Source organism: Leptonychotes weddellii, chromosome 12 (assembly GCF_054177405.1).
Source record: "Leptonychotes weddellii isolate Sample4059 chromosome 12, ASM5417740v2, whole genome shotgun sequence".
NCBI lineage: Eukaryota > Metazoa > Chordata > Mammalia > Carnivora > Phocidae > Leptonychotes > Leptonychotes weddellii.
The window spans coordinates 49,736,576-49,759,632 of NC_138380.1; the positions used below are offsets into that span (position 1 = coordinate 49,736,576).

The 23,057-nt window shown below is 37.9% G+C and overlaps 1 protein-coding gene across 1 annotated transcript in view; it reads left to right on the forward strand.

Moving 5' to 3' along the window:
* Positions 1-23,057, forward strand: part of MACC1 (MET transcriptional regulator MACC1) — a 60,555-nt gene that overhangs the window by 25,078 nt on the left and 12,420 nt on the right. The window contains exons 2-4 of the mRNA XM_081800437.1: positions 10,385-10,507; positions 12,403-14,444; positions 18,447-18,635. Coding sequence (XP_081656563.1) covers positions 10,393-10,507; positions 12,403-14,444; positions 18,447-18,635 — 2,346 coding nt within the window. The 5' untranslated portion in view covers positions 10,385-10,392. The remainder of the gene's footprint in view (positions 1-10,384; positions 10,508-12,402; positions 14,445-18,446; positions 18,636-23,057) is intronic.

Below are 23,057 nucleotides of genomic sequence, written 5' to 3' on the forward strand. Positions count from 1 at the left end.
ACCAGGACAAAGCTCCAGAACAGCAGTCCAGGAGGACCCTGACCTGGCACCAGGTGGTGCTATGGACACAAGTCAGAGCCTCCTGCCATTTTCTCCATCTGTACCTGAGGAGCCCACTGCTCCCACTAAGCAGTAAGGGTCTCAGCAGAGAGAAACAACTTTTTTTTAAAGATTTTATTTATTTATTTGACAGAGAGAGACACAGTGAGAGAGGGAACACAAGCAGGGGGAGTGGGAGAGGGAGAAGCAGGCTTCCTGCGGAGTAGGGAGCCCGATGCGGGGCTCGATCCCAGGACCCTGGGATCATGACCTGAGCCGAAGGCAGACGCTCAACGACTGAGCCACCCAGGCGCCCCGATAAACAACTCTTAAACCTGAGTATTACCCCTGTTTTTAAAGAAGGGGGCATGGAGAGGAAGAGAGAGAAAGGGCTTGTTCTTGGAAAGGTTTGCAGTCCATTTGGACTGCTAAGTGAGTGGGTTCAATTTTTCAGGCTGATTTAATGAAATAAAAAGGACAGTGATGGATAATTCCATTCACTCCATTCTGGAGGATTTCCTTTGTGTTTAATTTGCTGTTCCATTAGAATAATACCTGAAAATAGAATAATAAAACAGAATTTAAAACATTAAAAGTGATCATTCCTGTACAGCTCAGTTATATATATACACACACACTTATATATATATATACACTTCTCTTTATATATATATGTATATATACATATGTATATCTTTCTCATGATGGTTTCAAATATTTTAAAAATTTGTACAGATAGAAGGAATTTACATCATTGAATATTTTACATCTTCCATGTGAGAGCATGTATTTGTACCCTCATATTTATAATTACAGTGACCAACCATCCTGGTTTTCACTGGGCTGTGAGGTTTCAGAACTAGACCTGGATAGTCCGGGGCAAACTCAGATGGATGGTTGGTCTACCTACTTGTAACCCATAGGTTCACTTGGGAAGCTGTGTTTTTCTGTTATTCATCCTTCTAAGTAGGACTCAACACCTCTAACTCAGTATAAACTTTTTTTGCATCAGTAAGTCATGTGGATATTTCTGCAGATTATATGTGAGAACTAGATGGTAGGGTTGGCAATGGAGACCCCTCAGTGTTTCCTTGAGATTATTCTTATCAGTTACATCTTCTTATTCCCCATCTCCCTTTAAGGCTGCAATCACCTGCAGTCCCAACCTTCCACCCCATCAGTTGGTTCCCATTCTTACATAGGAAAATTTTGGTTTCTTTCAACTTCTTTCTTTAGACTTCTTGTACACTCCATCACTACTTGATATGATCTTCAAATAAGTGAAATTTTGAAGATTTAACTGTCTCTCAGAACAGAAATAATCTTCTAGTTTCCCAGTATTCAGAGAACAGCGAAGCATTATTAGTAACAAAAATATTTCTTGTTTGACCAATTGTGTGTATATATATATATATATATTTATATAGATATAGATATATAATCTGTCATATATATCTATAAAACTACCCATCTATCTATCTATCCATTCATCCATCCATCTGAATACATATATTCATATAAGTACACATATTAGTATTTTTCAAGTTTGTACTTTGATAAACACTTCATACTTTGCACCCGATTCTCAGTTTACAAAATTGACAAATAAAAACATGGTGAGTCCCGGGCGCCTGGGTGGCTCAGTTGGTTAAGCGACTGCCTTCGGCTCAGGTCATGGTCCCGGAGTCCTGGGATCGAGTCCCACATCGGGCTCCCGGCTCGGCGAGGAGCCTGCTTCTCCCTCGGACTCTCTCCCCTCTCATGCTGTTTCTCTCTCGCTCTCTCTCAAATAAATAAATAAATAAAATCTTAAAAAAAAAGTCTCTCTTAAGAAACAAACAAACAAATAAACAAACAAATGAACATGGTGAGTCCCTGAAACATTAAAAATTAGACATGATAAACTGTGGAGAACTTAGGGGAAACTCTTGCTTACGCATTGGATGATGTGCCATAATGAGTGTTCCTTTTTTAAAATCTTCCCGGTTCTACCAAACTTCATCCACGTGCTCCTTCTCACAGCAATTATCATGAACACTCTGTTCTCATTTAACAGCCACTGAACGCTGCTATTTTCTTTCTGTCAAGAAGGTAGACTTGTCAGATGATACGTAGATGATTCACACCAGTGTTCTAAGTTCAAACCAAGACAGCCTGTGGGTGTATACAAAATGTTTGTCAGAGGGTGTTTTTCTCTTGGCAAAGAATATTGGGAATCTTATAATTAATTCTATTATATTATATATTAATTCTTTCCACTGACAGTGGGGCAAGTATTAGCTGAAAAACGTTAATTTTTGTTGAAAGGGATTGATAAACTCTAGTTGGGAAATAATTCAGTATTTTTTCAATTATCCTCTTTAGAGGTGAAAAGAGCATTATCGGGTTGAATACTCAATTAAGCTAAAATGGCAATGAAACTTCCACAGTGCCTTTCCTCCTTTCTCTTTTTCCATTATTCCTTAAGCATCTTTGTCAGTAGCCACTCTTACTCTTGCTAAAACTAACAGAACTGACACAGATGTGAGAAAATAAAACAATTTTAAACAGTGATTGGTATTAATTGGAGATTTATGGTATTTAATCTGCACAACAGCTTGTTTTTTTAAATACAGCTTAATTGAGATGTAATTCACATACCATTGCTGTAACTACTTAAACTAGGTATTTTTACACTCTATCAATGAGAAAAAGTGATGCTCAGACCACTGTATTCATTTGTAAGCTTTGTTTTAAACCCATCTGTCTAATTTCAAAGCCTGTATTCTTTCTGTTGTATCCTACTGCCTCTGTTGTCACAAGCCCAGCACTCTTTTTGGCAGGAGTAATGCAAATAGCTCTTAAAATGTTCTGTAGGGAGTGATGAAGAGGAGATTGAGTCCCAAGATACAACGGGTCAGTAGTCATTTTTTTCTCTTAGGGAGTGAGGTCAAAGTCTCAAGCCATCTGAGGGAGAGCAACTCAAGCTTCTCGAGTGGGTCTGGTTGGAGAAATTGTTTCTATATGTTCAGGAATAACAGGAAGGAGAAATCAGAGGAAAAGAAAAGAAAAGGAGTCAGCTGGTTGTGGCACTTTTTATACAGTATCCATTTGACTATTAAAGCAGTACTGTGAAGATTTTGTGCTCAGTATATAATAATAAAAGTAATACATAGTAATACTTGCAATTCTTCCTCCTCCCCTTCTCCTCCTCCTTCTCTCTTCCTCCTGTTCCTCCTTCTCTCCTCCTCCTCCTTCTTCTTCTTCTTCTTCTTCTTCATCATCTTCTTCATCATCATCTTCTTCTTCCTCTTCTCCCTCTCCTTCTTCGCTTCTTCTCTTCTTCTTCTTCTTCTTTACAGATGACAAATAAAATCACAGAAATGTTTAGTAACTTTCTCAAGTTTATACCCAGGTTCTGAAACAAGAGCATTCTAATTCCAAAGCCTGTATTTTCTATACTTTGCCAAAAATGCATTTACATATAAGAAACAACCAAAAAATACTGCTGATAGGTGAAAAACAGATCTCATGATGTCAAATATTCTATAAAGTGGTGGAGTTTTGCAGGATATGAAGCTTACAAGAAAACAAAGAATTAGGCTCAGGGCCTTGGAGAGGGTTGTGCAAGCGAGGGTCCCACAGATTCAGCTTCATTAGCCACACTGTAAATCTGACTCAGGTTCCACCCCTTTAGAATCAGTAGTTGATCTCTGTATCTTTTGAAAAATATAAGCCTGGAAGCTTCTCTTGCACAGAAGGTGCAAGAAAAAAAAAGGTGTAAGGTCACTGTTACATAGCCAAAATTGTATCCAAGAACCCATGCAACAATCAAACTTGTTCAGTTACTAGGGACAGGTTTTATAGCTAATTTATCTTTGAAGGTTTTCTAGGAGCATGCATCACTTAAAGTTAAATGTGAGAGACACATCACTGGGAATATTATATGGCAACAGTGAGCATTTGATAACAAAGTTATTAATGTTTTCCACAATGAAAGTACTAAAGCCTTGCTCTGTGACTTAAGAGGTTAGTACTCATATCTTTTGTGGGGGAGCAGTAACGCAACTGTGTTCAGAGGGACATTTCAGCCCATGTTACAGCCACCATATACAGAGGTAGAATGATCTTCTATTTAGGGCTACATTTGACCCACTTGTCTCAATTTTCACAAGAGTGTGATTCTCATCTTTAACTTAGCTGACTGTTTGTGTCTTCAAGAGGAAGTGCTGTTCTCTATCCTGATCAGGAGCTAGAACATCTAACTCCACGTGGGTTGTTGAGAAATGGAAACAAAGTCAGTTGAAAGAAACTAAATATGGTGGGTTTTACCAGACAGGATGACCTGTCCTGTTTTTTTGTAACCTAACGTGTATTCTTGTATCCATATCTGGATCAGGAGGCAGATGGCTGCTTAGCTGGACTCACTGCTCTCCATCCAATCTGACACGATTGCTCTTGGGCAAGATGCCATCAGTGCACATTAAGAAAGAGTTCCATGAGGGCGCCTGGGTGGCTCAGTCGTTAAGCAACTGCCTTCGGCTCAGGTAATGGTCCCAGGGTCCTGGGATCGAGCCCCACATCGGGTTCCCTGCTCCGCGGGGCGCCTGCTTCTCCCTCTCCCACTCTCCCTGCTTATGTTTCCTCTCTCGCTGTGTCTCTCTCTGTCAAATAAATAAATAAAATCTTTAAAAAAAAAAAAAAAGAAAGAAAGAGTTCCATGAAAGAGACCCAGTGTTGAACTTAGGGTAAAGGGTGGGGTGAGGGTGTTGTTCCCAGCAGTTCTGATGATGCTGGTGCTTCTGCTAAGTGATTTATTTATATTTTATGGTCACACTGTGAGGCTTGTAGCTAACAGTGTTTTCCTTGTTGTGGTCTCTTTGAGAAAGGGAGAGCCAGATTTGTGGTTTATTGCTAGCAATATATGGAACTTAAAGCATGATGTTTGTAAAATTATTTATTTTGGGTTTCCTACCAACTCTCTGTAAGTATCACCCTAATCACTTAACTGTTTTTTAACTTTCTTACTGATGAATAATATACACTTGCTTATTGTTTAAACACATTGTATTGTTTGAGTATTTGTAAACATTTTCAAATTCTTTTTAAATCAAGGAAAGGGGTGTGTGTGTATGCTCACGTGCACACACACACACAAACTCCATCCTAAAAGTGAATATCATTATGACAGTAAATTTTTATTATTAGTTTACAAGCCTGAAATACTTCTTTTGTGTATCTATTTAGAGTCCTTTACTTTTTCCCTTTCACACTGAGGTTTCTGCGAAGGTTCCTTGGCTACATCATTAAGCTGAACATAAAACAATTTTTGATCAACTGTTTCTCTGTTCTTGATTTGTGCTCACTAATATGATGTTAGCCTGAACAATTATCATAATTTTTCTGAACTTCAATTCTGCAAGTGATGGAAGGGTAATAACATATAAAGGAGGTGATAGACATCTTGATATGGTAATATTAATTAACAGGATGGAATATTTTGAGTTACCAAGATTAGAGGCATCATAGAAATTACTGTGCATTACTAATACTGCTTAAAGTTCCAGGGTCCCTGCTGCCCACCCTGAGAATCTTGTAAAACCACTTTCCTTGGGGAAAAACCACCCTATCAGGTTTTTTAAATCTTTGATCATAATGACCAGAGGTAACAAACTATTTAACTATCGGCTTATAGGGTATATACAGTACCAATCGGAAAATGCCACTAGCCCATCAGAAGGTGCTCTGGGGGTAACATCCAGTAAGGCTACACACACCATGGTAACATCAAGTAAAATCATACCGGGTGAGCATCAGCTGATTACGATTCCTTTATGAGCCTTTCAGACTATTTATTTATTTATTTATTTATAGATTTTTAAAATTTTATTTGAGAGAGAGAGCACACAGGGAGGAGCAGAGAGGGAGGGAGAGGGACAAACAGACTCTGAGCTGAGAGCAGAGCCAGCCCCTGGGCTCAGGGGGCTCAATGCAAGGCTCCAGGCAGGGCTCTACTCAGGCACTCCTGAATCCCCTCACCTATTTAGCCCAACAAAGGAACACATTTTAAAGGACCAGTTATTTTAAATGATATTGCTTCCCTGGCTACTCTTTCGCAAACAGTCCTCACCCCCCAACCCCCAAATTTTCTGGTATCTTTTCCTAATTTGTACAGCTGGTAAATATTCCTAACTGCTTAAAGCTTAGTTTAAACAGTAAAATAAATGAAGAGCAAAACTTTGTTTGTTGTTTGTTTGTTTTTAAGAAAAAAATAATGGGTCATGTAGAATCAGAATAAGTAAAAGTCATGTTTGACAAGAATGTGTCCCCAGTTAAATGAGTAGTAGACTGCTCTCTTCCCACTTATTCATTCTAGCCAAGACTGACTCATGCTTCTTTAGAAAAAATTTTAGAAATTCCCTTTTGGGAGAGCAATTGCCATTGAGTATGACACCTAATTGTAAGAAAACCCAGGGAAATGATAAAAATGGTGGGTGCTATTTGCACTGTGTAAACAAGCACTGCCCTCCATAGGTCACCACCATGGTCCTTTCAGTCAAAGGCTTTTCCGGTATACCACCTCTCCTCCCTGTATTCAAAGACAAAAAGTCCTATTTAGGATGAAGTCCTGTGAGACTGTGTGTGTGCACGTGCGCGTGAGTGTAAACAAAAAGATTCAGAGAAGGGTTTGTTGGGGGATAGCGGGAACAGCCAGAGAATAAGGAGAAATCTATTTGGCCAGGGAAAGAACAGCATGGTGGTTTTCAGAGTGTGGTTCTCAAAGGTGCCCTTCTCCCACTCAGAACCACAGCATCACATCCCTTGGGCACTTTGTTAGAAATGCAAACTCTCAGGTGCCGCCCCAGACTTTTGGATCAGAGATACAGAGTGGGTCCAGCAAACTGTCTTTGAACAAACCCTCCAGGTGATTCTGGTACCACTGAGGTTTAGAACCACTGGCATAATGGATAGTGAAGATCTGCTTGGGTGACTGAAGAAGGCTACTCCCAAAGAATTCTAGCTAATAACCACCTGTGTCTTTGTTCCTGAAATGTTATGAGCCTCCAGGACCCCAGCTGCATAAGTCACCATTCTGGTTCTTATGTTGCTGAGGACTTCTAACTGTATTTCACTAGGTTATAACTATTTTTTTTTTTTTTTTTTTACATCAGGGGTTGTTAGCCTCAAAGGAATCCTAGATATAGTGTTCCTTTCTGCTCTTTCCTCCACAAGAAATTAAGGGGTTTAGGGAGCTTTCTGTCTAAATGGATTTTCCATTAAAAATATTTTTATCTTTTTGAAAAATACTTTTAATTTAAACCTTTTTTTACTCATTTTAATTTGATTTGCTTAATTTTGCTCAAGGATGTGTACTGAGTTTTCTATCCTAAAGCTTTGGCTACCCATGGTGTGCCAAGGACTTTAGTTTTGGACATTATATTTGGTAAAATCAACCACAGAATTTTGAAGATCTGCTAGGAAACTTGAGGTTTCAGCATAAATTGCATATTGCACAATTTGGCTTTTCACCCAACCTTCCCATGTAGTTTCACCTACTGGAGGAAAAAATTGCTATTTCACCGTTTGATTTTTTTAAGTATGCCACATTATGAGATAAGTTTTACATTTGTTTATCCATTATGTTTGGAAAACATGTTTCTCCCCATTCTTTCCTTTCCTTTTTTCCCTTTCCTCGTCTCTCCTCATTTAATTTTGTTCTTTACTTCTTGACACCAGAAAAGGCTTTTGATTTCTTTAAAAAATAGAATAAATGTCTTTGAAATAAAATGTCAAGGACCTGAAAGAAGAGTATGACAAGAAGAGTCAAAGGTGAAAGAGGTGTGGTTAACACCTAAAGGAGAAAAAGAAGGAAAAGTTTAGCATGCCTGGCAGTTTGAACTAGAAGGTGGGATAGTTTCAGAATGTAGTGTTGGGAACCTTGAGTCTGAGAAGGGGTGTAGGGCATCCTAAGTCACGGGCTGTATGGAGTAGCCATAATGTTCATGAGAATTATGTCTGGGTCAGTCACTCACCAGCTGTTTGACCTGGTAGGTTAATTATGCACCGTTGCTGAGATTAGCTATTGTACTCTGTAAAATCTTACTGAAAATATCTATTTTTCAGGGTTTGTCATGGGACAAAGAGAAAACATATATGTAAAGAAGGCTGAGTCTCAACAATGGGCTGCTTACAGTTAGTATATCCTGATGCTTTTAGTTGTAGTTCCTCTGTTTTCATAGTTTCATGGTACTTTAGTGAATTAAAACACTATATTTATTTATCCATTTATAGGAAAAAGAATAATTTGGGTGATTACAGTTTTTTGTTAATATAACATAATGAATATTCATGAATATCTTTTCTGACATACATATACAAGGTTTTAGGAGCACCAGTAACTGAGATTGGAATTGCTGGGTACTAGCATCTTTCCTAGATGATGCCAGATTGATTTTTAAGTGGTTATACCTAATGACACTTCCACTAGGAGTGTACAGGATTTCCCCCTTTCTCCACATCTTTGCCAAAAATTGGTGTTGCAGATTTTAAAATTCTGGCAAATTTGATGGGTGTAATTGCACTTCATGTGGTCTCATTTAGCATTCCCCTGATTTCCAATAAATTGAGCATATTTTAATATACTTTTGGATCATTTGTGTTTACTTTTTAAAGAAATACTTAGATGTATTCAAAATTTTCTATAATTCTGTTTTTATTTTGCTTATTGATTTATAGGAGTCTTTTAAATTTCTTCTTCTTTTTATTATTATTAAGTAGGCTCCACACCCTGCATGGAGTCCAATGCAGGGCCTGAACTCAGGACCCCAGATCAAGATCTGAGCTGTGATCAGGAGTCAGATGCTTAACTGACTGAGCTACCCAGGTGCCCCAGATTTGTAGGAGTCTTTTAGAATCCAATCCTTTTCTTCTTTTTCAGTCATGTAATGGAAATGTCTTCTCCCACTTTTTGGCTTATGTTGTTATTTTTTGTAAATGGTGTCCTTTGATCTACCTGTACGATTTCTCATTCTTTTTAAATATGGTTTGCATTTTGTGCTTGTGCTTTGCTTAAGAAATTCTCTACTTCCTAGAAAGCATGAAGATCATTCTTTAGACTCTATTGTAAAGTTTTGCTTTTTACTCTTTAAATCTCTTAGAATTGATTTTTTGTGTATAATCAATGTAATTTGTTTAAGCATGGACAACCAGTTGTATCTTCACCATTTATTGAATAATCTGTCATTTCTACAGTGCTCTGTGTGGTGAATTCTGTCATACATCAAGTTTTCATGTGAGGGTGGGTCTGTTTGTAGGGGTATTGTGTGTCCTGAGGCTATTTCTGTTCCCATTTCACGTTGTCTTACTTAGCACGTATTTATAAAAAAATGCTGGTGGCATACTCCACTTCCTTCTTTTTCTTTTTCTGGATTGTCTTGAATATTAGCCCTTTGCTTTTCTATATAAATTTTAAAATAGCTTAAGAAGTTACAAACACAGGGGCGCCTGGGTGGCTCAGTTGGTTAAGCAACTGCCTGCGGCTCAGGTCATGATCCTGGAGTCCCTGGATCAAGTCCCGCATCGGGCTCCCTGCTCAGCAGGGAGTCTGCTTCTCCCTCTCCCACTCCCCGTTTGTGTTCCCTCTCTCGCTGTGTCTTTCTCTGTCAAATAAATAAATAAAATCTTTAAAAAAAAAAAAAGAAGTTACAAACACATATATATACATAACATGTTATGATTTCTCTTGGAACTGCATTGAATGTATAGCAGAACTTAGGGGAGAATTTCCAGTTTTGTGAATATTTGTCTTCCATTCACCAAATAGGGATTTCCTATTTATTGAAGTTTCAGCTTATTCTTTTTTGTTATCCTTGGGATTTTCATTAATTACCTTTTTTAACAGGATCAGTAATACATTCTAATTTTGCTTGTTGGTATTAATCCAGAGTCTAAGCATCTTTCAGTGAAGTGCCAATACATATTTTAGGATATCCAGTCCAGCATCCCACCAGAAGTAAAGGATCTACGTGGAGTATTTTTATATGCATTTTTCTATTTTTTTTAAAGATTTTATTTATTTATTTGAGAGAGAGAAAGAGCATGGGGAGGGGTACAGGGAGAGAGAGAGAGAAGCAGACTCCCCACTGAGCAGGGAGCCTGATGTGGGGCTTGATCCCCGGACTCCTGGGATCATGACCTGAGCCTAAGGCAGATATTTAACTGACTGAGTCACCCAGGTACCCTGAAGTTTTCTATTTAAGTATGTGTGAATACTTTAAGTTTAGTTTCTCTGCCAACCTGTGTATGTATGCTTATAAAAAGTATTTATTTATTTATTTATTTATTTATTTATTTATTTATTTTGTAGGTGGAAAAATGACAACCGATGCAAGAGCCCATTTTTGGTTAGGAGGAATTTCACGAAGTAAGTCTGAAGGAAATTTGTTTGACATGGAAGCTCAAAAATCCTCAAGAAATTTCCATTTTACAGGTACGAGAATTTATAATTTGTAATTTTTTTACCCAGCACTGATAACTGTTGGAGGGCTACCTCTGAAAAAAGCTACAGAGGATTAAAAGAATTATAAAATTATAAAATTATCATGGAAATACTTACACTATCATTAAAAAGATGAGCAAATTAAAATAGCACAGCCAACGGATTATATAAATCTTATGAGAAGGCAAAAATTCATTATTAAGTGAATGATATATGCAGTAAATATAATGAATTTGAGGGTTAACGAGATCTCTAGAGGGTGGAGTGGGCTAAGAAATCTTCATGAAGAATGAAAGAATTGCTATGATCCTCAGAGGAAAGGTAAGTTTGAAGAGAGTTAGATGAAACCAGATTGAAGAAACATGGAAATGAGAGAAATACAACTTTTATTTTTCAAATGCTTATTCTAATTTTTAATATGTGATGTTAAAACCCATTTCAATTAAGATGTAGTTCTATATATATTAAACAAAAAAGTCTGACAGTTTGCTTGAATTCATTTTTCAATTTTGGCTGGCCAGTTGGGCTTTCATTTTCATGAAAGCAACACCAGTTTCACTAAGTCCACAGAATCATTACCAATATTTATTGAGAAATGACCAAGTATGAGTTGCTCTAAACATTTAAAAATGACTAATACTTGTGAGATATATAGAAATTCCTTATGGTTCATATGTAAATATTTTCATGTGCTGCCGATTCTTTTTTTTTTTTTTTTTTAAGATTTTATTTATTTTTTAGAGAGCGAGTGAGAGAGAAACAGCATGAGAGGGGAGAGGGTCAGAGGGAGAAGCAGGCTCCCCACCGAGCCGGGAGCCCGATGTGGGACTCGATCCCAGGACCCTGGGATCATGACCTGAGCCGAAGGCAGACACTTAACCATCTGAGCCACCCAGGTGCCCCTGTGCTGCCGATTCTTAAAATATTCACTTTCCAAAGTAATAACATGTTTTCATTTCATAGTGGTAAGCCTGTTCTTTGTCATTTTAAACTTGGAAAATCTCAATGAATTCCTTCAAATAGTAAATCTAATGGTGATCTATTTTTCAATGTTCATTTTCATGAAGTGTTTATTTTTCATGAAAAAATTTCAATGTTATTAAAATTTATCAGTGCAAAGCTACAGGAAATAATTTAAGAAATGCATTACTCTCTAATTTGGCATATTGTTTTTCTAAATTACTTTAGCTATTAACAGGTGCATTTGATTTTTTTACAGGGAAACTATTATCAGAAAAGAAAAACATTAAATGAATAATCTAGATATAATGAGATTGACTATTCAGTGTTTAGAAAAATTTGGATAGTTGACTGAATTATTCTGTTGTTCAGAGATTTTCTTTTGTGAAAATGAAACATAAAACAATAAGGCATAAGTGTAGGTAGTCCGGTAATTTTCACGGAAATGTGTTCAAATGGGGACGCCTGGGTGGCTCAGTCGGTTAAGTGTCTGCCTTCGGCTCAGGTCATGATCCCAGTGTCCTGGGATTGAGTCCCACATCGGCCTCCTTGCTCAGCAAGGGGCCTGCTTCTCCCTCTGCCTGCCTCTGTCTCTCTGATAAATAAATAAAATCTTAAAAAAAAAATTAAAAAAAATGTGTTCAAATGATTATTATCTAAATTTTTGAACACTTATTTGTAAATCATAGTGTCTTAAGATAAAATAACATTGAACATAGTCAAAATAAACTGGCAGAACAGTTTCTCTTTCCTCATAACATGAAGATTTGAGCAAATTTAACATTAATTTTGCAGGAGCTATTAGACTAGAGATCAAAAAACAAAATAAAAAGTCTTCAATTTTTAAGCTATAATAAGAATTAGTTGGTTGTATCCCAGGATGCCACCTCATCTTTGTTTTGTTTTGTTTTTGTCTAAATAACAAGAATGTCCAGACCCAGGATTTCTTCTCAATTGGCCAGATCCTTTCACACATCATGGCAATAATTCTTCCAAGGCTACAAATCCATTCTGGAATGAACTGTCTGCTTCTAACCCATTTTTGGATGACATAACTCAGCTAAGAAATAACCGGAAGAGAGATAATGTTTCCATCTTGAAAGAAGACCCTTTTCTTTTTTTTAGAGAAATAGAAACTGGAAATTCTTTTGATTCCTCCGGTGATGAACTATATGCGCATCAGTTGCTTAGGCAGTCTTCCTCACAGGCATCTGGAAGATCTAAAAGTGTTTCAGAACTTTTGGACATTTTAGATGACACAGAACATGCCCATCAGAGTACACAAAACTCTGGCCAGATCCTAGAACAAGACTTAGAATGGCTTCAGAATGATAGAGAGGCTTATAAAATGGCTTGGTTAAGTCAACGCCAGCTGGCCCGTTCCTGCCTGGATTTGAATACAATTAATCAGAGTCCCGGATGGGCCCAAACACAAGTTGCAGAGACCGTGGTAGTTTGCAAATTAAGCCACCAAGGAGGGTCAGTACAATTACCTGAATCAGATATCACTGTTCATGTGCCCCAAGGCCATGTAGCTGTGGGCGAATTCCAAGAGGTGTCTCTAAGGGCGTTCCTTGAACCTCCACAAATGCTTAACCATGATCTCTCATGCACTGTAAGCCCACTATTGGAAATCATGTTAGGCAACCTCAACACGATGGAAGCCATTTTGCTGGAGATGAAAATAGGGGCTGAAGTGAGAAAGGATCCTTTCAGTCAAGTCATGACAGAAATGGTGTGTTTACACAGCCTGGGTAAAGAAGGCCCTTTCAAAGTGTTAAACAACTGTTATATTTATAAAGACATCATCCAAGTCAAGCTAATAGACTTGAGCCGGGTGATGTATCTCGTGGTTGCTGCACAAATTAAAGCTACTCAGTCACCAGCTGCCACCATTTGGGATTGTATCCACAAAACCACCTCCATTGGAATTTATGGACCCAGATATATTCATCCCAGTTTCACTGCTATTTTCACAGTCTGTGGACACAGTTACATGCCAGGAAAGCTTACAATCTCTGATATTAAGAAGGGTGGAAAAAACACATCCCCAGTTGTGTTTCAGCTCTGGGGGAAGCATTCGTTCTCACTTGACAAGCCACAAGATTTAAATATTTCTGTTTCTACATGTGATCCTGATTTTGAAGTAAAGGCAGAAAGAGAAAGGAAAGAAATTAAGCAAAAGCAGTTGCTAGCAGGCGAAGTAGTTAATCAACAATTTTTATTTTCCTTAGTTGACTCCAGAGAAATGCACTTGTTTGTTTTCCGTGTTCAGGTGGAGCCTCCCAAAGGTAGAGCAGTTACACAGTTCTTTGTCACTACACCTGATCCAGCTCCGAACCTAAAAAGGCTCTCAAATCTGCCAGGCGATTTGCAGGAAGAGAAGAAAATCAAGTCTGCTCCATTATTACCAACAGTGTGTGTGAAATATCCCACATTTCAAGACAAAAAAATGAACTTTACCAACTATGGGGTAACCCTGAAGACAGTGCTAAGACAAAAAAAGATTGACTACTTACTTGAATATTTCAAAGGGGACACAGTAGCTCTTATTGGAAAGGGTAAGGTAAAAGCCATTGGGCAGTCCAAAGTGAAAGATTGGTATGTGGGAGTCCTAAGAGGTAAAGTTGGACTTGTACATTGCAAAAATGTCAAGGTGATTGCCAAAGAACAAGTAATATCTATGTCTGATAATGTCTTCACAACCAGAAATCTTCTTGAACAAATTACCCTACCCTTTAAAAAACTGACTTACATCTACTCAGTTGTATTGACTTTGGTGTCAGAAAAAGTTTATGATTGGAAAGTTTTAGCTGATGTCTTGGGTTACTCACATCTGGCACTAGAAGATTTTGACCAAACACAAGCAGACAAAGAATCAGAAAAAGTTTCCTATATTGTAAAGAAGTTAAAGGAAGATTGCCATGCAGATAAAAATACCAGGAAGTTTCTTTATGAACTTATTGTGGTGAGTATTGCTCGATCACAGTAATTTGTTTACCGTAGAGAACTTTATTAACTTGGGAATATTTATAGAAACATACAAGAGAAGTTAAAAAATTCTCAGCAGTTTCAAATAAACTAAAGTCACTTTATAGCAAATATAGATATTTCCTTACAAGATCATATAATTGATTTCTTAGTTTAATTTATTTATTTATTTTAAAAGATTTTATTTATTTATTTGAGAGAGAGAGAGAATGTGAGAGAAATCACAAGCAAGGGGGAAGGAGACTCCCCACTAAGCCGGGAGCCGGATGTGGGACTCGATCCCAGGACCTTGGGATCATGACCTGAGCTGAAGGCAGATGCTTAAAGGACTGAGCCACCCAGGCACCCAATTTCTTAGTTTTAAAATTCAAGTGTGATTTTCCCAGAAACTAGGCTTCCGAGAATCATCTTTCAAAAGATGTTTAAAGATTGTTTGTTAAGAGATCACTTAAGAGATCTCTTCTCCTCCTCTCTCAAGTAGTTGATTAGCTCTTAAAATATCAGAGCAGCTTCAATAACATGAAAGTAAATAAAGGCAAACTGCCAGGGCACCTGGGTGTCTCACTTGGTTAAGCGTCAGACTCTTGGTTTTGGCTCAGGTCATGATCTCGGGGTTGTGAGATTGAGCCCTTGTGAGATTGAACCCAGAGTCGGCTTGTCTCTCTCCCTCTGCTCCCAGCCCCTGCTCAAGCTTTCTTTCTAGGGAGCCTGAGTGGCTCAGTTGGTTAAGTGTCTGACTCTTGATTTCAGATCAGGTCATGATCTTAGGGTCCTGGGATTGAGCCCCCTGTTGGGCTCTGTGCTCTGTGCTCTGTGTGTAATCTGCTTGAGATTCTCTCTCTCCCTCTACCTCTGCTCCTCCACCCCTGCTCTCTCCAACTCTCTAAAAATAAATAAATTAATCTTTTTTAAAAAAAGCAAACTGAAACAAGATTAATTAACTTGTCCATTCTTACAGGTCCACTATTTAGTGTTTTTTTTTTAATTTGCAGGTCTTGTTTTTAAAATATATCATCAAAATTAAAAAACCCTTATTATCAATGTCCTTCACTTTATCAGTTTAATATTCTTCTTGTGTATGTAATGCATCACAACCCAAAAACTGATATTGCTAATTCTCTTCATAATCTTCATGTTTTAATAGAACTCTCAGGATTATTTGTTTTTTTCAACATAGCATTTACTTCAGTGTAAGGCTCAGTGGAGAGTCATAAAGAAGATGAAGAACTGTTTTGCCTTTAAAGTGGAAATTCAGTATTTTATAAAAGTAAAAAGAAAAATCAAGAGTATACTCCTAAAAGTGGCTGTAATATGAATGTATAAATAATAATAATGATAGCTAACACTCCTGTAGGGTTCTCTGTGTATTTGACCCTGTGCTGAACTCTCTAAACACACTCTCTCACTTAGCCATAACAACTCTTCCGAGTAAGTATAGCTAGCTAGGAGTTTCATCTTACCAACAGTCTTGAGAGGCTAGGAAACTTGCCCAAGATCCCACAGTTGGTTAGTATCAGAGATGCGGTTTGAGACCATTTTGGTTCTAAAGCCACACTTGAAACTACTCTACTTTCCTATAACAGTTATGAATGTGTGTGTGCGTGGTGTGGTGTAGAAGCTTGTGTGACTACGTGTAGTGGTATGTGTAGTAAATGCCGTTTTAATGTGCAAGACCAGTGCCCTATGAGAGATGAGTAGGATTACACCAGCAGGTTCACAGAGAGGAGGACAGCTCTAATGCAGGTGCATGTGGAGAAGAGAGATTTCTGGAGAGGAATTTATTCTGAGACATCAACAATAATTTACTAAGGAATTGTATATGTAAAACATTTTCTTTCCTTTATTATTTTTATGATTCTACAGTGATACTGACAGGGTTGAATTTTCCAAGCCCCAATATCCGGTTGTTAAGGAGATAGTCTTATGACGGTGTGCTGAATTCTCCATCTAGGCCATTCAGAGTCATTGGCTGATCCACCTGGTTGAAGCTGCATGTGCCTTTTACAGCAGCTCATTACCTCTCATTACCTCTACATTAGCTCATGTTTAGCATCAACTCATGAAGGCTTGAATTGAAAATTGCTTTCTTGTGTCTCTTAGTGACAAAAAAAGGTTATTTTGGCCAAATGGTCTGGAAATTGTAGTCTAATCATATCTGCACTATATTGGTGTATGCTAAGTAAGTGAGTGGCTCTGGTGGCCGACTAAGCAGTGCTGGTGGAGAGCTCATTCAAGGCAGTAGTTCCTAAAAACTCATAACATGCCTCAGTGAAGGCTTGAGGATTTCTGTATGGAGGGGGGTTGGGCCTGGTTATCTGACCAGAAGATGAGGGAGCGTGGGCTATAGAGGCCATCTCTTGAAACTTTATTTGTATAATAAGTACATGTTTTCTTGAATTATGTGTTAATTTTTAGTGCTGGAAGGGAACTAATAGAGACTGTGGGTTCAAAAAACCCTCAGTCATATCTAGACACTGAGACTGGTTGTCCTTATATACTTGACACTTGACATTTCCTAAAGCACTTGAATATCTGATTCAATTTTCATAAAGATTATAGGCCAGTAGAGAGGGTGGTATTACCACGGTATCCATTTTAAAAATCATTAAACAGAGATATTTTGTGATTTATCTAAAGTCCTATACTTTGTGGCATTGGATTTTAAACTCAGATTTTGTAACTCCAACTGCAGATTTCTTTTCCTTAAAACAAGAAACTGGAATGAGCATTGCTAAAACCATTCTACCATTTACTAAAAGTGCCTTCCAGGGCCTGCTGGCTCAGTGCTGCTTTTTTCTGAGGTCATAACTCCTCACCATAAATTTATGGACCAATACAGTCAATGTATAAAAACCATGGGTGATCTTTCTAATGCTTCCATAGGAATGAATACTCTATGGGCTTTCCTAGTTGCCTTACTTGGCCATTCATTTTTACTTATTGTTTCATAGTGATAGATAAAGCTTTTTAGTGCTGTTAAATGACGAGGCACTATCACACATGTTTATTTGCTTATTTGAACAGAGAAGAGATATAGATAGATCTAATCCCATGTTTTAAAAACCTATTCAAGGCAAAGGGAAACTCATAGATTTGTTTGAAATATGCATGGTGATTGACAAAGCTCAGATGCCTAACTAAGGAGGGAAGGGAAGGAAGGGAAGGAGGGGAAGGAAAGGAATGGAAGGGAAGGAATGGAAGGGAAGGAGGGGAAGGGAAGGGAAGGGAAGGAAGGGAAGGGAAAGGTAGGAAGGGGAGAAGGGGAAGGAAAGGAAGGGAAGGAAGGGAAGGGAAGACTGTCTGATGGTTTTCCATTTTGCATTGTTGAAGACTAAGTGTTTTATCTTTACTAAGTTGTGGTTCTATTTAACACAGTTACACTGATGGTAAAGGGAGAGAGTTGATTTTCTAAAGTCTAAATATCTATAGCTTTGTTCACAGTTATAGTAGTATCTCATTTTTTGTGCAAGAGGCATTATTCTGGGGAGTTTTAAATCACATTTTGATGAAGAGTAAAATAATATTTGCCAGCACCAGTGTGCTTATTCTTTAGAGAAATCCTGTAGCCAATTCTCTGGTAAGGAAAGGAATTATTTTTTTGCAGAGTGAATAATCATCCCTGGGTTGATAAATTATAGACTGCTAGAACCTCAGGGTATCTTTGTAAGTGTCTAGTTCAACTTCCTCCCTTTCCAATTAGGATATTAAGAAACATATTAGTTGAGTGGTTTACCCAAGGCCCTGTAATTAGTCACTGAGTTGGGCTTAAATCTCCCTTAATTTTGGTCTAATCATACCCTCTGTATTTTGCTGGTTGGATTTGCTTAAAAGTAAATCAGCTTTTTGAAGTCTAGAAACCTCAAATATACGTGTGGTGAAAAGAGGATTCCAGTTTTTAGAAAATACAATGAAAAATTTAACTTATAGGAGAAAGACCAAATGAGTTGATTTTAACTGTGATATGTAATTGTTGCTGCAGGCTCTGATTAAGATGGATTGCCAAGGGTTAGTAGCACATCTCATCCAAGAGGCTGCTATTTTGACTTCAGCTGTCAAGCTTGGAAAAGGCTGGAGGGAACTAGCTGAAAAGTTAGTACGACTCACAAAGCAACAGATGGAGGCATATGAAATTCCTCACCAAGGAAAAGCTGGAGATGTTGCTGTTGAGGTAAGATTTCTGTTTGTCTAATTAGATAGTAAAAAATTACAGACCAAGTAAATCAAATGTAATCAAGCCTATACCACATACATGGATTAATTGAGGGAGTGTCCTAGAGGATCCCTAACTGAAGTCACTGCCCCCATAACCATCAACATTATCTGAAATATACACACATCACTCTTCAAAGGCATCGAGAACCTTTAAAATACATTGATGTTTCTCCTATTGGATTGCATATTAACATGGTCTTTGATCAAATAATTGGACCAAATTGGATAGCTAGTCAGTCAGTAAGCAGGGCTATAAGAACTTGAGGCAGGGAACAGATAAACTTTGAAGGGAGGAAATGGGGCCAAATCAGAACAAAGGAAGAGGATATAATAATAAGTATTTATCAGCCTCAGTCACAGACTTAGTCATTTGTAATAAATAATTTTGGTGGCAAACATTAAGGAAGTGGATGGTGCAGGGTTACTGGTAATGAGAGCTAGAAATATCTAAGAGCTTCATTATCTCTTTCACAATTTTGTATACAGTAAGAACTATAGACATCAAATACAGAATAACAACACTTAGTACAAAGTAAATATTAACCATGTAAATATTTTTTATTAATATTAAAACAAATGTATATTGGTGGGCCTAAGTTAGATAAATATTTTTTCAATTTATCATAAAGAAAGTGAATCCATTTTTATTGACTTAAATAAAGTATTCCAGTGATGAGCACATATAAAATGTCCTGTATCTTTCTCTTACATGAGTGAAAGCATTTTCAAGATATTTCAGTTAAGGAAAGGTGATCTCTCTGATTAGATGATGCCTTGGTAGGAGGCAGAAGCTATGTTCCCCACTTCCTATTTGGGCGTAGAGCTGGGTTTTAATATCTTGAGAAAATTTTCTTATTTTGAAGCAACTATGCCCGCTGCATGAGCAGAACAAGACAACCGTTCCATGAAGCTTGAAGAGTCAGATCAAGTCAGTTGGGTCCCAGCAGCTGCAGTGGAAGCTTCAGGGTTCCTGGAGCCTGGCTCTCCAGCAAAGACTCCTCTAAACAGACTCTTTAGCCAAGAGCATCCAGGACCTATTTCCCCTTATAGATTACTTCTCCCTTCTAGACTACATTTATCTCCATCCACTAAAAAGGACATTACAATCTACAAATGAGTTTTTACTGAATGAGCTAAAAGACAACAAACCTTTAAGAAGGAAAAAAAGACAACATTATGAGGGATATACTACTCTGATATTTCAGTGAAATTGATTAAAAAGTTGTCTAATTGAGATACCACCACCTATCAGAATGGCCAAAATCCAGAACACCGATGACACCGAATGCTGTCGAGGATGTGGAACAATAGGAACTCTCTTTCATTGCTGGTGGAATGCAAAATGGTAACGGCCACTTTGGAAGGCACTTCCAAAACATACTCTTAGCATATGATCACTCAGTCACAGTCCTTGGTATTTACCCAAAAGAGTTGAAAACTTTTGTCCACACAAGATGTCCTTCTGTAGGTGTATTGGTAAATACACTGGTGCATCCAAACAATGGAATATTATTCAGTGTTAAAAAGAAATGACCTACCAAGCCATGAAAAGACATGGAAGAACTTTAAATGCCTATTACTAGGTGAAAGAAGCCAATCTGAAAAACGCTTCACACTGTATGATACCAAATATATGACATTCTGGAAAAGACAAAACTATAGAGATAGTAAAGAGATCAGTGGTTGCCAGGTGTCAGGAGGGAGAAATGAATAGGCAGAGTGTAGTATGTATGTGGGAGATATATGGAAGATCTTGTACTTTCCTCTCAATTTTGCTGTGAACCTAAAACTACTCTAAAAATAATTCTTTTACAAAAAGTTGCCTAATTGAAAGCCAGACTTTTTTTTTTCTTAGTAAGTCTTTGTTTTTAAAAAGCTTTTCTTGAGAATTATTTACCAGAGAGTTATTTATTCTCTCAGGTTTGTTAAGCATCTAACTTCTCTCTAATTGTGATTGTTTATATTTTGTCTTTCTCCCAAATCTTGATGGAAGCCAACAAACAGCCTACTTTTCCATTATTCACTTTTTGTACAGTCCAAATCACAAATGACTAAGTCTATGTCTGAGTTTGATAAAATACTCAGAAGCAGGAATGAAAATCCCTGGGTGTCTTTCTAGAGGTTATCATTCAATTTACTGTGGCTAAGGCTAACAATCATCACTCTGATCCGTGTTATTAAATGCTTAGACAATTATGCGTGGTATATGGGCCTAAAGCCATTCCCAATAGCCTAGGGCAGTTTTTACCTCTTAGAGGCCACTTAAACCAAAGGGTAAATGTATGCTAATTTTTATCCTCCTGGGAAAAACAAAAAACAAAAAACAGCTGTACAATTATTTTTCTCTCAGGAAGGAGCTGATTTTTCAATACAATCAATTTACAAGTCAAGAAATGATTTCAAAACATGCTGATATTAGTTCTGGGTAGGGCATGCAGAGGGAGGGAACCAGTATCGGGGCAGGGAGCTAACGAGGCCTGGTGGTTCCCATGCATCTTCGGTTTCCCTTATCTCACTTCTCAGAGGGCACACTTCCCAACAATTCCTCTCTATGTGTGCCAATGTCTACAGTCGGGCTCTTCCACTCACTTTCCTTCTTCTTCAATTTCTCCCTTTTCCTTTTGTTCTATTTTTATTCTATCTCAAGGACAGTTACCCAGCACTTATTGTGGGCCAGACACTGTTCCAAGAGCATCACAAAAATTAACTTTATTTAGTCCTTTCAACAAAAGCTTCTGGGGCAGATACTAATACTATCTAAGACGTAGGGAGGCTAAGTAACTTGCTTAAACATATATAGCTAGGAAGTCATGGAACCAGGTTTGGAGCATAGGCTTTGGTTTTGGGGCCCTTGTACTTTAACTATTATACTCTGCCCACCCATGCCAAATCCACCATGGGCGCTGAGTGGCAGAGCCAGATGTGGTCAGGACTGGGCGGTAGGGAACTCATTTCACTTTTTCTTTTTCTTTTTTCAAGCCATCATATGATACTACCAAAATTTGCCTTTGCATTTTCATTAAGCTTCAATCCAATTAACGAATACAGATTATTAGTAGTATGTCAGATTTTTCTTGAGTACTTTTGGCCACTTCTTATTCTTTTATAAGGTGAAAAAGAAAAGCTTCTCTCCAGGGGTGCCTGGGTGGCTCAGTTGGTTGGGGGCCTGCCTTCGGCTCAGGTCATGATCCCAGGGTCCTGGGATCGAGTCCCACATCGGGCTCCCTGCTCAGTGGGAAGCCTGCTTCTCCCTCTCCCTCTGCCTGCCACTCCCCCTGCTTGTGCTCTCTCTTTCTCTCTCCCTGTCAAATAAATAAAATCTTTTTAAAAATAGTGAAAAAAGAAAAGCTTCTCTCTGGAGACTTCTGAGATGTCACTTTTCAAACTAACTATCTCCCTAAGTTATAAGAAATGTTATTCAACTTTTCTAATGAAATTGCATTTCCTACATAAAAGCAAAGCAACAAAACTTGGAATCTGATTCTAAGGGAAATATGTTTGTCAGAGTATTTCTTTTGAAAAGAAAATACATTTATGCTATACCAAGATATTTAATCATTGCCAAGGTTTTCCTGTGAAAATTAATGAAAATTCATTGGAGTTTTTCCGAAGATATTTAGAGCTTTAACTCAAAAAACAGAATCAACAGAATACTAGAAAAATAGCCTATTTAAAAAAAATTGGATTTGGGCGCCTGGGTGGCTCAGTTGGTTGGGCGACTGCCTTCGGCTCAGGTCATGATCCCGGAGTCCTGGGATCGAGTCCCACATCGGGCTCCCGGCTCGGCGGGGAGCCTGCTTCTCCCTCTGACCCTATCCCCTCTCATGCTGTTTCTCTCTCTCTCTCAAATAAATAAATAAATAAAATCTTTAGAAAAAAAAATAAAATAAAATAAAAAAATAAAAAAAATTGGATTTTACAAGGGGAAATGCTGGGGACTTCAGGGCTAAGATATTCTCAACCTAAAGTGAATACTCTTTACCTATCCTTCTGGGGATTAATAGTATATATGACACATTTCCTAGCAACTGTCTTCCATTGGCCCCTGCCTAACGATAAAGAATATGCTCTCTCCATCTTATTCAATAAGGCCACTTATTTAACAAGGACACTAAAAGGTCACTTATTCTTACCAAATTTCCTTCTACCCCACTGGGGTCCACCTCAACCACAGGCACAAATAAGGCCTGTCAAGGCTGATTTCTTATCTGACCTCCCAGAATGGGCCACCCTAACTATGGAAGCCTAAGGAAGTCAACATTGCTAATTGTAATATATTTTCACATCAGAAACTACTCACCTACAGAGTTACGACTGGCTGGTGTGTTTATAAGTCTTTTTGTAGTCAACACTCAGTCAGTGAAGATTTGATTTTCTG